General features: G+C 46.1%; 3 protein-coding genes across 3 annotated transcripts; 1 reads left to right on the top strand and 2 right to left on the bottom strand.

The window, feature by feature from the left end:
* Positions 1–4462: 4462 nt before the first annotated feature.
* DPPA5 (developmental pluripotency associated 5) lies at positions 4463–5584 on the bottom strand. The gene is made up of 3 exons (XM_036413505.2): positions 5429–5584; positions 5155–5334; positions 4463–4702 (listed from the first exon to the last, which is right to left on the bottom strand). The coding sequence occupies exons 1-3, from the start codon at positions 5538–5540 to the stop codon at positions 4593–4595; spliced, it is 402 nt and encodes a 133-aa protein (XP_036269398.1). The 5' UTR covers positions 5541–5584; the 3' UTR covers positions 4463–4592.
* A 4252-nt stretch (positions 5585–9836) lies between these two features.
* KHDC3L (KH domain containing 3 like, subcortical maternal complex member) lies at positions 9837–11736 on the top strand. Its single transcript, XM_045573126.1, has 3 exons — positions 9837–10082; positions 10227–10406; positions 10672–11736. The coding sequence occupies exons 1-3, from the start codon at positions 9914–9916 to the stop codon at positions 11448–11450; spliced, it is 1128 nt and encodes a 375-aa protein (XP_045429082.1). The 5' UTR covers positions 9837–9913; the 3' UTR covers positions 11451–11736.
* A 2597-nt stretch (positions 11737–14333) lies between these two features.
* LOC118705151 (V-type proton ATPase 16 kDa proteolipid subunit-like) lies at positions 14334–15630 on the bottom strand. Its single transcript, XM_036413504.2, is given in 3 exon segments — positions 14334–14360; positions 15080–15248; positions 15251–15630. Coding segments are annotated over 2 exon segments (417 nt in total). The 5' UTR covers positions 15551–15630; the 3' UTR covers positions 14334–14360; positions 15080–15131.
* Between the last annotated feature and the right edge of the window lie 1225 nt (positions 15631–16855).

Raw genomic sequence — 16855 nt, 5'->3', positions numbered from 1 at the left:
CCAGAGGGTGGGGTGGGAACCTGGTGGAGGGGGGAAGAAATGAGGAACCTGTGTAATAATATGAACAATAAAGATTGATTAAAAAAAAAATAATAATAAAAAAAAAAAAAAAGAAAAACGCTGCTCTAACCAACTGAGCAACCCAGCCAGGGCCAGAAATGTTTGGATCTTTTTTTTTTTTTTTAATATATTTTATTGATTTTTTACAGAGAGGAAGAGAGAGGGACAGAGAGTCAATGAGGGAGAGTCATCAACCAGCTGCCTCTTGCACACCCCCTATAGGGATGGGCCCGCAACCAAGGTACATGCCCTTGACCAGAATCAAACCCGAAACCCGATTTCGGCTGGATCTTTAATATGCCATAGGAACTTAACTGTTTCTTTTTTTCTTTTCATTTAGCTATCAATGGAACACAATAGTATCTGAGAGTGAAGAAAAAAAGGAATTCTATGGAATCTGCTTGAGATTTTATTCCGGGTGTGTGGAAAAACAATTTAAGCAAATTTGTGAATAGTGAGTGAGAAAAAAGTTACTTCTTGCTTGCACTGGACCAAGTGGAATTCAGTAAAATACTGGTTACACATCCTACTAGATACAAAAAAAAGTTTGGTTAAGAAGCAGTTTGAGAAAAGGAACAATAAGAGCAACAACAATAAGAATAGTGAATATTGCCCTAGCCGGGTAGAGCATCATCCAGATAATACCAAGGGTGTGGGTTTGATCCCTGGTCAGGACACGTACAGGAAACAACCAATGAATGCATAAATAAGTAGACCAACAAATTGATCTTTCTCTCTCATCAATAAATATATAAAAATTTTAAAAGAATAGCTAATATTTATAGAGCTCAATACCTGCCTGATACTTTTCTAAGCCTTTAAGTTAACTCATTTAATCCTCTTCACTTCATGAAATGTTATAATTATAACCCCTATTTCAGATTGAGAAACCAAACCACTTAATCTAGATTTAATACCTGATCTAATTGCAGTTTCAACCTCTCCCAGAAATATAACCTTAATCAACCAGTTTGAAATCAACCAGCTCTAGCTGGCAATGTCACATGGGCCCTCTCTCTTCCCATAGAAAAAGAGAAACAATTTGCATAATAAAAAAACAACCTCTTCTCTATTCTTTCCCTAAATAAAAGATGACCCTGCCCAAAAATAATCTTTCTTTTGTCATTGGGTCCCTTGTCCCAACCTTCTTTCTATAAAAATCTTCCATTTTGCCAACCCCTCAGAGCAGCCTTTTGTTTGCTAGATGGGACATTACCTAATTCTTGAATTGCTTAATAAAGCCAATTAGTATATGCAAATTTTACTCAGTTAAATTTTGTTTTTCTTTTGTTTTTTTAAACTCAGAATTGTTCCTTTCCACATAAATCTTTTTGTTTTCTGCCTTTAAAAAAAAAGTTTATTGTTGAATATTATAGATGTCCTCTTCACCACCCTATTGTCTATGTTCATATAGGTAATCCATACATGCATATAAAATCTTCGGTTAATCTTTTCCCGCCCCGAAATTCATCCGTTTTATGTATTCATGCTTCTGACTCTATTTTATTCATTGGTTTATTTTATTCATTAAATTTCTTGTTCTTTTATCTTGATTTTTAGATTAAATTGTTCATAGATATTTATTGGCATTTTTTATTTTCTTTTTATTGATTATGGTATCACATAATTGTCCTTTTTTCCCCCTTTATTGGCATTTTATTGTACAAATTTTTAATCTCTTCTTCCTTTTTAAAAAATTTCTGTTGTTAATCCTCCATGAGGACATCCTTTCATTGATTTTTAGGGAGAGTGAAAGACAGAAACATTGATGTGAGAGAAACACATCGATTCGTAGCCTCCTGAACGTGCCTGTGGGCTGGGGAGGAGCCTGAAACCAAGGTACGTGCCCTTGGTGGGAATGGAACCCAGGATCCTTTGGTGCACAGGCCAATGACACTAGGGCGCTTCTTCCTTTTTTTAAAGAATACCCTTCAGCATTTCATGTAATACCGATTTAGTGTGAGCTCCTTTAACTTTTTCTTGTCTGGAAGCTCTTTATCTGATTTTCAATTCTAAATAATAGCTTTACTGGGTAATCTTGGTTGTAGGTCCTTGCTATTTACCACTCTGAATATTTCTTGCCACTCCCTTCTCACCTAAAATCTTACAGAAAAACGATGTGGTATTGACATAGAACAGACACATAGATTAAGAAACAGAATAGAGAGCCCAGAAATAAACCCTCACTTTAAATAGTCAGTTCATCTATAAGGGGGCAAGAATACATAATGGAGAAATGACGGTCTCTTCAACAAGTGGCATAGGGAAAACTTGACCAGGTTTTTAGAAAACTCACTACCTGCTGAAAACCCATGGGTGGTTTCCTCTGCATGGTCAACAAGGCTCTGAGCCAATCTGCTTCTCCCCTTCTGGCCCTGCCCCCAGGTCTCTAGCGGGCTGGGGGTTACTGCTGCCACTCTGCTCTCACCCAGGAGTGACTTCCTCCGAGAACCTTCCTAATCTCTCTGTTGAGGTCAAATCCCCATTGCAGTTTTCCAAAGAACCTCAAGCTCCTAAAAAACAAAAAAACAAAAACAAAAACAAAAACTATGCAGTCATAAAGCCACTGCTTCTTAGATCCACATAATGCCCCAACCAGGTTGAAATGTTCTGGAGGGCCAGGCCCTCCTGTCATCAGAGGTTGGTAAACTTACTCCAGCCCACCATGACCACAGCAGCAGAGATCCTTGGTCCCCGGAGTCCAGGCATAGTCCCCTAGAGCTCAGGAAGGGAATGAGGTCAGTTTGGGCTCTCATAGGAGCATTTATACCAGCTTGGAACCTTCCCCTTCCCTTCACTCAGATGAATCCTGAGGAGGGGATGTAATCGATGGGTCTTGATTTTCTAATCAGTAAAATGGTAATATTGTGAGAACTGAATTAATGCACCAGATGGTTTGAGTTCTGCCAGCATCAGTGTTGGCTACTTGCTAGCCACTTATAAACCAAAGGATTTCACTAAATTGGATTTCATTTTTTGTTTAAAGTCCTACACCATTCATTGCCCACTGACTCGTTGAAGGGTAATTTGAGGGTTCCACAAAGCAGACTCCATCAAGAAGTACTAAAGACAGGAAGACTCTTCACCTAATAGCTCAACAAGAAAAAAGTTTGCTAATTGTCTCTGGTGAGGTTGTGGGGAAAGAGGCAATCTTATATATATTGTTGGTGGGTGTGAAATTATGTCAACCCCTTTGGAAGTTAGTAGCATCTAGCAAAATTATATATGATCTTTCCCTTTGCACCAGCATTTTCTCTGGGAATTTAGCCTATAGTTCTCTGATGGACATGCCTTCAGAAGACACTCATTAGTCTTCTCTTTCATCATTGGTCAATTTTGAAGAATAGTCAACACTTGCTACAGTGTGATGCCTGATTTAAGTTCCCTGCCTATATTAACAGTGAAACCTCAAAACTTCATGTGGAGTCAGATGCTGTTACCTTCAATTTGGAGACAGAGAATAAAACAACTTGACTAAGGTCATAGGGCCAGAAAGTTCCCCAAGTGAGAGTCATTTTGGTTTGGAACTATTAAGCTACTAGGGAAAACTATAGTCCCCATTTTGATAACACTCAACAAACCAGGGGTGATCCCCACCTAGAATAATGCCTTTATCCACCTGCAATTTCACATACTCTTTGGGGACCCCGTACTGCAATTCTGTATGTGGCAGAGAACCCCAAAGCCCCTTTTCAAGAGGTCGGTTAGGTATGTGGAAAAGGAGAACCTATCTTTAAGGCTGAATTCTCTTCAAATTCTACCTAAATAACATTCTGCAGCAGACTGAAGATGAGAACCGAATGAATTTACAATGCTATAAAACTGCTATACTAAGAAGTGATTGATTCTTCTGTATTTGTTTTATAAAATAGTTGCTTTTCATTGTATATATGTTAATCTATTTTAGGGCTATTATTTTTTTAATCTCACCTGAGGAAATTTTTCCCATTTGTTTTTTAGAGTACAAGAAAGAGAGGGAGGGGGGAGAGAGAAACAGATGTGAGATATAGGGATGGATTGGTTGCCTCCCACACAGACAACCAGGGCTGGGGAATCAACCTGCTGCCAGGTAACTGCTCTTGACTGGGAACTGAAACCAAGACTGAGTTGCAGGCCAAAGCTCTATCTACTGAGCAATACAGGCCAGGGCAGAGCTATTATTTTTGAGTCTGGGTACGTTCCAAACCCTATATTGACCGGTTTTGCTCCTAGACACCTGCCTTTTTCTTGTTATATATACCCTAGCCAAGAGTGTTCTTGGGCCTCTACAATTAGTTTTGGTTTTTGTTTGTTTGTTGTTGTTGTTGTTTTTTTTTGGGGGGGGGGGGTCATTTAAGGCTTAAGTACAAGGTCCACCTTAACTGTGATATTATCTCCAACCACATGTCGAGGAATTTTTTAACATTTTATTCTTTAATTAGAAACCCTGGGGAAGAGTTACACCAGGACTCATGAGGCAAATGCAAAAATCCACAACAAGCTGTTTTCCCTTGTTAGGTGGGGAGCAGACCTACTCCAGATCTGGCCACGGCCTACTGTCCACATCCTGGTCCCAGGTTACATTGGTTGCAAACTGGCTGCACTTCAGCTAAAGGCTTATTTAGCTCGAGGGCATTCATGGCGTCCTCAAGTTTGAGCATCCCTGTAGCAGAAAGCAAAGGTAGGTGTGGTGAGGAAAGGGAGGCCAAGAGCCTGGCCAGTTCTCAGCCTCTTTCAAGGTCCTGGCCCAACGTTCTGGGCCTGGGATTCTCAGGGACCTCGGAACATGGAACCACTGGGCCCATTCCAACATCCTCCAAGAAACTGGGTGGGAGGGCTCGGAGAGGTCAGGGGTTGGGATCTCAGAAAACTTTACCCTGTAAGACCAACCCGGGGCCACCTCTCATCAAAGTCTTCCTCCAAGGCCCCTAGGACCAGCCCATGGTCCTACCCAAGAGTCCAGGGTCAGCCCATCACCTGGGGCCCCAATGGCTGGTGGTGCCCGTGGGGCGGTTGCAGGAGGGGACCGGAAGGCAGGGGTGAGGGGGGCTGTAGGAGGGGAAGCGAAGCTGAGCCCCGCCCCCACTTTCCCAGACCCCGGTAAAGGCTTCTCACCTCGCTCCCACCTCAGGCGGTGCCTCTCGGCCATGGACTGCAGCATCCACGTGGTTCGGAGTTTGTACAAGTAATTGCCGTACACCTTGACCTCGGTGAGGTTCGAGGATCCCAGAACCTTCAGCTCGAGCATGGTTCTGCTCACTTGCTCGATGTATGGGATTCGAGATCCCCCGGGGCCTGTTTGGGGAAGAGGATGAGCGCTGCGCGCCCTGGAGGCCCAGACGCCGGCCCCGGTTGGAGGTGCCTAGGGGTCCGAACCGGGCTCACTTACCAAACATGGCTTCCAGCAGCGCCGTCTGGACCCGGAACACCTGAGGACCTCTCAGGTCCTCGGGAACTTTCACCCACGGCGGGATATCTTTCCGTTTCGGCAGCGTCCCCATCTTGAATCCCTCGAAAGGAAAATCCCACTCAGAGTGATGGTAGGCCTAAGAGAAGGAACCCGCGCCGCGGCCGCGCCAAAGTTGAGCCCTGGGCAGGCCCCGCCCCCAGCCAGACCCCGCCCACCAGCCATGCAGGCCCCGCCCTCCAGCCAGGCCCCGCCCCGGAAAGGCCCGCCTCCGACCTGGAGGCCCAATCCTGCTGCCCACGACACCTCCTCCTGCCTGCACTCTGATCTAGCAGCTGACCTCCTGCAGCCTCCCGAGCAATCCTGGGCCCAGCTGTCCACAAGCTTACAAGTTTACAAGGGTTCCCACCTGCGTTGACTCTTCTGCACCAAAAACCCTGGGCCTTGGAAGTTCACGGGACAAAGGAGCTACTCTTGCCCCAGGAACGAGTGTTTGGGCCTGAACCCCAAGAAAGTGGAAATTCAGGGGGGTGGGGGAGGTCTGTTTGTTTTTGTTTTAAATATATTTTATTGATTTTTTACAAAGAGGAAGGGAGAGGGATAGAGTTAGAAACATCGATGAGAGAGAAACATCAATCAGCTGCCTCTTTCACACCCTCCACTGGGGATGTGCCTGGAACCAAGATACATGCCCTTGACTGGAATGGAACCTGGGACCTTTCAGCCCCCAGGCTGACCCTCTATCCACTGAGCCAAACCAGTCAGGGCTGAAAATCCAGGTTTAAGGGTGCGAGGACCGCCGGGGAGGGGGGGGGGGGGGGCGGGCGGCACCTGCCAAATCGAGGTTCAGCCTTTCAGCCTTCCACATTCCAAAGGAGGGTCCGTTTCCTTCTTTGAGGGTTGGATCCTGGGTCTTCACATCGCAGGTGTAAATTCTGGGACCTCAGGAGTAATTCCTGTCATTTAACAAAGAGGAACATGAGATTTAAAAATTCATCATCTTAAAGGGATTCCAAAGTACTCCCAGTGTTCGAGTTCCTCAAAGCCCCTGAGTCTGGAACTTTTGAATCTATTCCAATTTCAAAGTTTATCTGTGCTCTGCCTGGCCACTAGAACCAAACCGTATGGTCCAGACCTCTGGCTCTAAATAAACTGGTTTATTTATTTTAAAAAATATATTGCTTGCCCTAGCTGGTTTGGCTCAGTGAATAGAGCATCAGCCTGCAGACTGAAGGGTCCCAGGTTCGATTCCAGCCAAGGGCACATGCCTGGGTTGCAGCCTCCATCCTCAGTAGGGGGCGTGCAAGAGACAGCCGATCAGTGATTCTCATCACTGATGTTTCTATCTCTCTCTCCCTTCTCCCTTCCTCTCTGAAATCAATAAAAAGAAATATATTAAATATATTGCTTGAAGCGATGCACTGGATTCACCCAATGAGGGTATGATGTCAATGTTTTAGGGCTTCATGGATGGAGATAAAGCTGGATCTTCCCAAGGCCACCTGGGAACATCTATCTAGTAATCCCTCAGCTGGCTATTATGACCATGGCTTATTTAAAAATTCACATTTTTCTACCCTAAAAATTATAAAAACCAAACCTTTAGTCCTTTCTTAGGCTTCCAAGTTCCACTTTCAAACCCTATTATCCCATTCATAAGCATAGAAAGTTGTTTTTGTGTGTATGTATTTTTAACCCCCAGCTGAGGACATGCTTAGAGAGAGGAAAAGAGAGAGAGAAACATTGATGTGCATCAATTGGTTGTCTTTCATACAAACCCCAACCAGGGATGGAACCCCGAAACTCATGTATGTGCCCTGGCAACCTTTCCCTGCACAGGATGATCTTCAACCAACTGAGCAATTCTGACCAGGCAGAAAGTTGTGTGTGTGTGTGTGTGTGTGTGTGTGTGTGTGTGTGTTTAAGTATATTTTTATTGATTTCAGAGAGGGAGAGAGAGATAGAAACATCAATGATGAGATAGAATCTTCAATGGGCTGCTCCTGCATGCCCCACACTGGGGATCAAGCCCACAACCTGGGCATGTGCCCTTGGCTGGAATTGAACCCTTCAGTCTGAAGGCCAACACTCTAGCCACTGAGCCAAGCCAGCTAGGGCAAGGCAGAAAGCTTTAATGATAATGGTCTCTAAATATCAAAGGTTCCACTAACAAACTTAATTAACTAAATATCCCCATACTTGGTAAAGAGCATTGCAAGGTACTTTAAGTCTCAAATAACTTCCCAATTACCAAATAATTCCTATAAGTCAAATAAATAAAACTTATTCATATGCTGAACCTGAATTTCTCTTCAAGAATCCAATACTACATATAAACCAAGATTTCATCTTAACCCACATATCTAAATCAATTAATTATATATTTTAAATTGGAATTACAAAACCATTTCTCTAATATGTTAAATTATCTAAAATATTATAGGAAAATAAAATACCTTGCATATGGATTCCTTCTTTTTTAACCTCTCTGAAGAATACAGTACAATAAACTGCTTATACTAAAATGTGTACTATTTGGCCAATTTTGACATAGAGACACATCCAGTGGAAACTTCATTTAAATGCAGATTTTTAAAACATAATTACTAATATTATGGTTTTAATTATCTTAAATATTTTTATACCCAATTCTGAAACTTCAAGGAAGTAAAAGATCTGCACGCGTGCGCACGCACACACACACATACACACACACACACACACAGAAATGACAACAATATGCATAGAACTGCAAGTATCCTTATGTCAACTAAGAGGAAATATCATCCTATATCATTTTGGTAGAAGAAGTAGATTTCAGACTAGAGATTTTCATGGAGATGCTTCCTGGATTTGATATTTAGATTTCAATTTATAGTTGCTGTGTTAATGACTCCATAAGCTCCAGGGGAAACAGTTATGGAGCCCAGATCCTTGAGTTTCAGTTTTACATTCCTCTAATCCTTCTGCCTACCCACAGGGGGTTATAAGTTCATCCTGTGACCTTTTGTTTTGTTTTGTTTTTAAATCATGTTTCTTTTCTTTTATTTTTTTTATTGATTTCATAGAGGAAGGAAGAGGGAGAGATTGAAATGTCAATGATGAAAATCATTAATTGGCTACCTCCTGCACACACACCCCCACCCACCGGGACTGAGCCTGCAACCCAGGCATGTGCCTTTGACCAGAATTGAACCCAAGACCCTTCAGTCCCCAGGCTGACACTCTATCCACTCAGCCAGACCAGTCAAGGCAATCCTGCGGCCTTTTGAATTGGTGCTGCCTTTCTTTGGCTCCTAATGCATAGTCTGCTTAGGTCTCAAGACTGTGAACCATGTCAAACACCTACAAACTTCCCATGCACTTCTTTGGCCAACAGAACTCCATGGAGGATTGAAGGATAAACCTGAATTCTGAGGCTCTGAGCCCTCTGGATCTGGGCACGATACCCAACTACTGATGTGGGAGCTAAATAACTTCATCTTGCTGAGTAACAGTTAATAAGTAATGCTTTAAGCCGGGCAGAAAAATTGAGACGTGGAAATGTAATTGTGTCAGAGAACGAAGACATCAACAATGTCAAGGGACTCTCCTCTGATGTCCAAACCTCATGGACCACCTGCTGCTGGCTGTGGTCAGCTGTCTCTGGCAGATTAAGGAAGAAACTGGAAATGTGCTGCCTCTGGGTAAGGAGCTCATGGGGGTCAGGGGGTTCGGGGGGAAGTGGGAGACTTTAGCCCTTGAATACTATTTTACTCTTTGAGTTTTTGCTTATGTGTGTGTTTAATTAGTTTTCCATTAAAAAGTTATTCCAACTCCTCAAGAATGCTAAAATGGTCCCATTAGAACTGTCTGAAAAGGACCGGGGTCCCTGAAAATATCCGTCTGATTCACTACAGATATTGTGCAGCTGTTGGGTCTTCCCTATGACTCTAGATTAGGGGTGTCGAACTCAATCAGAGAAGGGGCCAAAATCTAAAATCCAGCCTAAATCGCGGGCCGAATGGTTTACTGAACAGTCATAAACTGTCATTGTGATGGAAATGCAGCGGAGTGCAGTGATGACAGCGCGGTGCGGGCCACATTGCAAGGCCTCATTGCAAGGCCTGGCGGGAGGGATTTGGCCCGCGGGCCTTGTGTTTGACACATGTGCTAGATCTCCGCCTCTCCCGCCCAGAGAGCCGGGAGGGGGGATGGGAGGAGAGGAGGGGAGGACTGGGCTGGTGGGAAAACACACACACACACACACACACACACACACACACACACACACACGCCAATAGAGCGCACCTGTTGCCATCTCGGATGGAAGCCGGCTGCGGAAAGCTAGGCCTGGAACCCAATGAGAAGGGCGCGAGTGGGGAGGAGCTTGCCCCAGTCCTTATAACAAGGCCCGGGCCCCAGGGCAGCTGCCCAGGCCAGGCCCACTTGCATCTGCACCAGCCTCTCTGCGTGCCCCGCCGCGGCATGGCCACCGCCCAGCGCTTCCCCACGCTCGTGCCGCTGGAGCAGCGGAGCGGGGCGCCGTTCCAGGTGCTGGGTGACAGCGCCAAGCAGCCCTACTGGTTCCACAGCGAGTACCTCAAGAGCCCCAAGGCGGTCCGCCTGGAGGCGTGGCTGGTGGAAGCGATCTTCGGTGAGAGGCCTCCCTTCCCCAGCTCCTGTCGCCCAGGCTGCCCGCACCTCGGGGCAAGCCTCCGCGGCGGCCCTGGCCATGCTCCGCTCCTCCGGGCACCTCCCCTGCCAGCGCTCCCCTCACCGCCTTTCCCCTCCGGCGCAGGTGCTGGCGGAGAGCACATCCCGCACGTCGAGTGTGTGTCGCAGACCCTGCTTCGCGTTCACCAGTGGGACCCTGAAGGCGAGGCCGAGATCTTGATATTTGGCCGGCCTTCTTACCAAAAGGATGTGTCCAAGATGATCCTGAACTTGGCTCACTATCACCGCCAACTCCGGTCTCAAGGTAGGGAGGGCGGGAGGAGTGAGGGGGGGAACCCTGGGCAGGCCTTGGCTTGCTTGGGGGAGGGACCCTGAGGCTTCCTGGGTGTGCCCGGGCAGCGGTCTCCTCCTCTTAGTCCGCCCCCGGGAATGGGCTTCCTTTCTGCGAGGCGTCTAGAAGGCCAAGTTGACCCCGTGCTCTCAGATGCCGCCCCCCCGCAGCCCTTACGGATGGCTCCTGTGGGGGGAGAGTGGGGGCACAGGTGCCTCCTCACCTGGTCATCTTGCAGGCTCGTACAGGAACGCCGCGCACCAGGCCGAGCCGCGGAACTTATCCGCTGCAGTCCGGCTGGCTGCGGTCCAGGTCTCCCCCGACAGAACCCTGATGGCCAAGACCCAGCGCTCCCCCGACAATGTGCAAGAGGAGGCGACCCAGCGGCCCCCCGAGGATGTGCAAGAGGAGGCGACCCAGCGGCCCCCCGAGGATGTGCAAGAGGAGGCGACCCAGCGGCCCCCCGATTCTGTGCAAGAGGAGGCGACCCAGCGGCCCCCCGATTCTGTGCAAGAGGAGGCGACCCAGCGGCCCCCCGATTCTGTGCAAGAGGAGGCGACCCAGCGGCCCCCCGAGGATGTGCAAGAGGAGGCGACCCAGCGATCCCCTGACGATGTCAAGGAGAAGGCAACCCAGGGGTCCCCCGAGGATGTTCAAGAGAAAGCCACCCAGCGATCCCCTGACGATGTCCAGGAGAAGGCGACCCAGCGGTCCCCCGAGGATGTTCAAGAGAAAGCCACCCAGCGATCCCCTGACGATGTCCAGGAGAAGGCCACACAGCGGTCCCCCGATTCTGCGCAAGAGAAGGCGACTCAGCGGTCCCCCGATGCTGTCCAGGAGAAGGCGACTCAGCGGTCCCCCGATGCTGTCCAGGAGAAGGCGACTCAGCGGTCCCCCGATGCTGTCCAGGAGAAGGCGACTCAGCGGTCCCCCGATGTTGTCCAGGAGAAGGCGACACAGCGCTCCCCCGATGCTGTCCGCGAGGTGGCGACCCAGCTGTTCCCCAACACAGTCTAGGAGGCGGCGGCCCGGAGCTACCCCACCACTACCCAGGTCCCCGTTCCCAGGTTATGAAGGCATTTCGGGGCCCCGGAGTGCGAGCCAGCAAGGTTCAAGAGAAAAACCCCCTCTGGAGACCTATGCTTGGTCCTGCTTCTGCCGCAGAAGCTGGGGGGAGCACAGGGTGGTGGTGTGGGTTGTTCTTGGTTTCCCCTCCTCACCCCCACCCCATGTTAAATGTTTGCAAACACAAATCTAAAAAGTTGTAACAAAAGAATCAATGTCCTTAATAAAGAATTGAATTGCCTGCTGTCTGTTAATGGGCAGGTAGAAGGCGAGGAGGCAATATCTGCTCTAGGCTGTTTTCTATCTTACAGGCAGGTGAGGCCTGTTGGGTTTCTGGCGAACAGAGGTCGCACACACCTGGCTTTGCCAGCTGAGCGGCCCCTCTGGTCAAGGAGTCTGCCCTCCCTTGGAGACTTCTCCAAACCTGGGTGGAGCCCCCTTTGTCACTGTTTAAAATTGAAGAATATTTGAAATACAGTGTAAACTTCAGGTGTTGAACATGTTAATTTGATAACACTATGAATGCCGTTGTAGCAGTAATTAGCAACTGTCAGATTTGGCTTCTGGTTCCAGGCAGCTCCAACACCAGGTGCCTGCTAGAAGGAAGCAAACTGTTAACAGCTGGATGCTGGGATTAAAAAACAAGAACAAACACCAATCTCAGTGTTAGGAAAGCTTTCATTTTTGAAAAATCAAGGGGCCCGCTGATGTGCTCAGGGGACTGATTATCCTCCCATGCACCGACTGAGGTCAGTTTCATTGGATTCCGTCAGGGCACAAGCCTGGGTTTGGGGCTCCAGGGCTCCAGTAGGGGGCATGCAGGAGACAGCCAATTGATATTTCTCTATCATAGATGTTTTTCTCCCGTGTCCTTCCTCTCTAAAGTAAAAACATCTTAAAAATTAAGACACAAAAAAAAATTTAAGGCCCTAAAAATTTGAGCCCCAGTTTGGCTCAGTGCATAGAGCTTAGGCCTTCGAACTAACAGGTCCGGGGTTCAATTCCACTTACTCAGGATTTCTGGCCTTGGTCAGGGTGCATGTGGGAGGCAACCAATTGATATGTCTCTCTCTTTCTGTTTCTCCCCCTCCTTCCACACTCTCTAAAAACAAAAATCAATGGAAAAATATCCTCAGATGAGGATTAAAAAGAAAAATTTTAAAGAGAACTTCACTTTAAAGATCAGGGCAGTGGTATGCCTGTCACAGGCCTTTGGTTACCACTAATATTGGTCACTGGATGAAAGGGGCCACACGCTAACCTGACAAGCTCAGGGAAGGCCTGCACGGCTGTCTTGCAAACTTCACAAAGGATGATCTGAAATTAAACTTTAAAAGCACTTACGGTGGGTAGTTAATGTGCTAGGCCAGTGGTCAGCAAACTGATTAGTCAACAGAGTCAAATATCAACAGTACAACGATTGAAATTTCTTTTGAGAACCAAATTGTTTAAACTTCTTCTAGCTTAAAATAGACTCGCCCAGGCCGTGGTATTTTGTGGCAGAGCCACGCTCTAGAGGCCAAAGAGCCGAGTGTGGCTCGAGAGCCGCAGTTTGCCAACCACGGTCCTAGGCCAGTATCTTCACTGACAAGATCAACCTTTACCTTAACTGAACTTATCTTTTTGCATCTATAATAACATACTAGTATCCTTGAAATGTCTGGGTAACTTGTAACTTTCCTTTTTCCAGACCTCTAGAGGTACAACCTAATGGCCCTGGGCCCTGGGGCAGATACAATAAATTCCTTCATTATCATGTTAATTATTCCTGTATCCACCTAAGTGAGTGTCTATCATTTCACTTTTTATGCAATCCCAGAGGTTCCCCCCCCTGCTTTCTTTCTCCCACCTCTAATCTATCACCATTGGATTTCACATAACCCACCTATGTCCCTTCCTTGATGTATAAAAATAGATTTTTTTAAAAAAACAAAAAACTCCATTCTCTGGAGCATTATCCCAACCCATTGAGTTACTGCTTCCCTGCAATTGTGGACAGTTTGGCTCAAACACAAAAGTTCTTTACAGGTTTGAATGTTTTTACATTAACATCACTCCAATTTTAAATAGTTTATTTTATAATAAGAACAAAGATAAAATGTATTTACAATAGGTTATTAACTATTTTTAGAAGAGGCAAGAAAATCCTAGGTACTTTTTCCCCCCACATTTTATCAGACATGGCTCTGGTTCTGGTAGGCTCAGCTCATGGCCCCCAGCTAGAGGACAGTGGTTCCATACAAAAAAAATAAAAAATCTCAGGGCACACAGTAACCCCACAAAGCAACACTCTAAAGATTATTATAGCCGAAACCGGTTTGGCTCAGTGGACAAAGCGTCGGCCTGTGGACTGAGGGTCCCAGGTTCAATTCAGGTCAAGGGCATGTACAGTACCTTGGTTGCGGGCACATCCCCAGTAGGGGGTGTGCAAGAGGCATCTAATCAATGATTCTCTCTCATCGATGTTTCTAAATTTCTATCCCTCTCTCTTCCTCTCTGTAAAAAATCAATAAAATATATTTAATTAAAAAAAAAAAGATTATTATAGGTCAGAGACTGCAGGGCTGCTCCACAGACATACAAACAGGTCAAATCTTTATAAATAAACATCTAGTGAAAATGACAACTCGAATTGATCCCTATACACAGCACTCTAGGGCAGGTAAATGGGTGGGGTGGCTAGAAGCCACCATCCTCACTGAGTGGGGGACCTGGATGGGTGATGATGAGTGGGCCCAGATGTCCATGGTACAGGGCGGGTGGGGCAACAGACGATGGAGACTAAAACACTGTGCATTTACAGTGGGAGTAAGGAGGACAGCTGCCTGGTGCATGTATATCAGGCTGTTCATTCTGGAATGACACCCTCTACTGGGGATGTGCCCACAACCAAGGTATATGCCCTTGACCTGAATCGAACCTGGGACCCTTCAGTCCACAGGCCGATGCTCTATCCACTGAGCCAAACCGGTTTCGACTATAATAATCTTTAGAGTGTTGCTTTGAGGGGTTACTGTGTGCCCTGAGATTTTTTTTTTTTTATTTTTTTTTTTGTATGGAACCACTGTCCTCTAGCTGCGGGGCCATGAGCTGGGCCTACCAGGCCCAGAGCCATGTCCAATAAAATGTGAAAAAAAAGTACCTAGGAAGTGAATCTAAAAACCAAGGGAATTTAAAAATCTGATGAGCAATATTAACTGGTGAATATAATAGAATCAGAGGTATGGAAGGGGAGTGGACTGACGATTCTCAGGGAAAAGGGGAGTGGGGGTGGGGAAGAGACTGAACAAAAACTGTGCACCTATGGATGAGGACAATGGGGGATGGGGAAAGGACAGAGGGTGGGGTAGGAACCTGGTGAAGGGGAGCAATTGAGGGGGGGAAGAGGATCACATTTGTAATCATCTGAACAATAAAGATTTATTTTTTTTAAAAAAAGTACCTAGGATTTTCTTGCCTCTTCTAAAAATAGTTAATAACCTATTGTAAATACATTTTATCTTTGTTCTTATTATAAAATAAACTATTTAAAATTGGAGTGATGTTAATGTAAAAACATTCAAACCTGTAACCCCCAATGAGGAGGGGGTGATCTTTACATCATATCCTGTGGCTTGTGGGCTTAGAGAGGAGCTACTCTGTGGAGAGGATGAGGGTGACGATGAGACCATAGAGACCCAGCACCTCTGCGAAAATGAGGATCAAGATCATGCCCACGAATAGTCAGGGCTGCTGGGCAGTTTCTGCACTCCGGCGTCACCCACAATGCCAATGGCAAAGCCAGCTGCCAGCCCACCGAGGCCCACACTCAGTCCAGCTCCCAGTTGGAGGGAACTCCTGTAGAGACTTATGCCTTCATTCAGGGAGTTGACAATAAGGACTGCCACCACCAGGCCATAGAGGGCAATGCTGTCAGCCATGACCGCTGGGATGATGGACTTCATTGTCAGCTCTGGTCGCATGACAGACATGGCCGTAATGCCGGTGCCACTCTTGGTGGGACCATAGGCAGCACCCAAGGCGCTGAAGATCACGGCGGCCAAGGAGCCCATAACCGCGAGAAAGGAGGCGTACTCGGGACCGCAGCTCTTGAGCTCGGACAGGTCTGCGGGTGGGGAGGGGGCGAGCTCGAGAACCAGCTGGGCGAGATGGGCAGGCACACGTGGCTGCGAAAGCTCAATCCTAGGTACTTCTATTCAAAACTCAAATTCAATGTAGACTCAAAGTTTCAATTGAGGCTACAGAGTATAACAAGACTCAATTTTGATCCCCGCCCCCCCTTTAAGTAGTCCCCACATGACCAGAATTGCAGATTCTCTCCTTTATAAGATTACTGATCAAAGTCCCTATCTTTATTTTTTATAATATTTTATTTATTTTTTTACAGTGAGGAAGGGAAGAGGGATAGAGAGTTAGAAAAGTCAATGAGAGAGAAACATTGATTAGCTTCCTCCTACAAACCCCTACTGGGGATGTGCCCGAAACCAAGGTACATGCTCTCTCTTCCCCCAACTGTATCAGACCTGGGACCCTTCAGTCCTCAGGCCCAAGTTCTATCCACTGAGCCAAACCAGTTAGGGCCAAAGTCCCTATCTTATACTCCTCCTTATCTGCCTTTATAAGAAATCACTTTTAACTGTTTGATTTGTACTTTTACATAATTGCACATAACTTTTTTCTTCTGGTAACTTGATTTTCCTCAGTATGAATACATTCGAACCTTTCCCTTACTGCTGGTTGATTAGTTCCCCAAATTTCTCAGTCATAAACTGTTGTGTTGAATTTCTCCTTTGTGTCCATGTTGGGGTGTGGCAAAAGTAGGTTTAGAATTGTGAGCACCTAAAACCGTTTATTCTTGCATTATTATTTTCCACTAGGGCCTACTTCTGCCACACACTGTGTCTATGGGAGCCTTTCTAAGAAGTGGAATTGCCAGCACTTCATAAGAATGAGCACCTTTAAAATTTTATACTGCCAAACTGCTCTACAACATGGCCATACCAATTTATTTTCCCACTACATGGTATGAAAGCTATTTCACTATACTTAACCAAACTCAGTGTCACCAATCTATTTTGTCTACATGTGTCAATTAAAAGTTTTTTTTTTCATTATCTACCCCAATATTTTAACCATGTTCACTTTATAGAAGGGCAAGCCTACACCAACATTCTTGCTCATTTTTCCTCCCAGATGAAGCAACTTATTAAAATAGAAAAATGGTTGAGGAAAAAGGCATAGAGGAACTCCAAAAATATTGTTTCATTAAGGTACACTTTAGTGATCCTTTTATTCTTTAAACAACATTTAAGCCAGGTTGACTCTGGATTTCCCCCTCACCAGAATTTCTCAACTCC

Source organism: Pipistrellus kuhlii, unplaced genomic scaffold (genome assembly GCF_014108245.1).
Source record: "Pipistrellus kuhlii isolate mPipKuh1 unplaced genomic scaffold, mPipKuh1.p scaffold_m20_p_5, whole genome shotgun sequence".
NCBI classification, from domain to species: Eukaryota; Metazoa; Chordata; class Mammalia; order Chiroptera; family Vespertilionidae; genus Pipistrellus; species Pipistrellus kuhlii.
The sequence above is the reverse complement of the archived record's forward strand: the minus strand, read 5'-3'. Positions and strand labels throughout refer to the sequence as shown.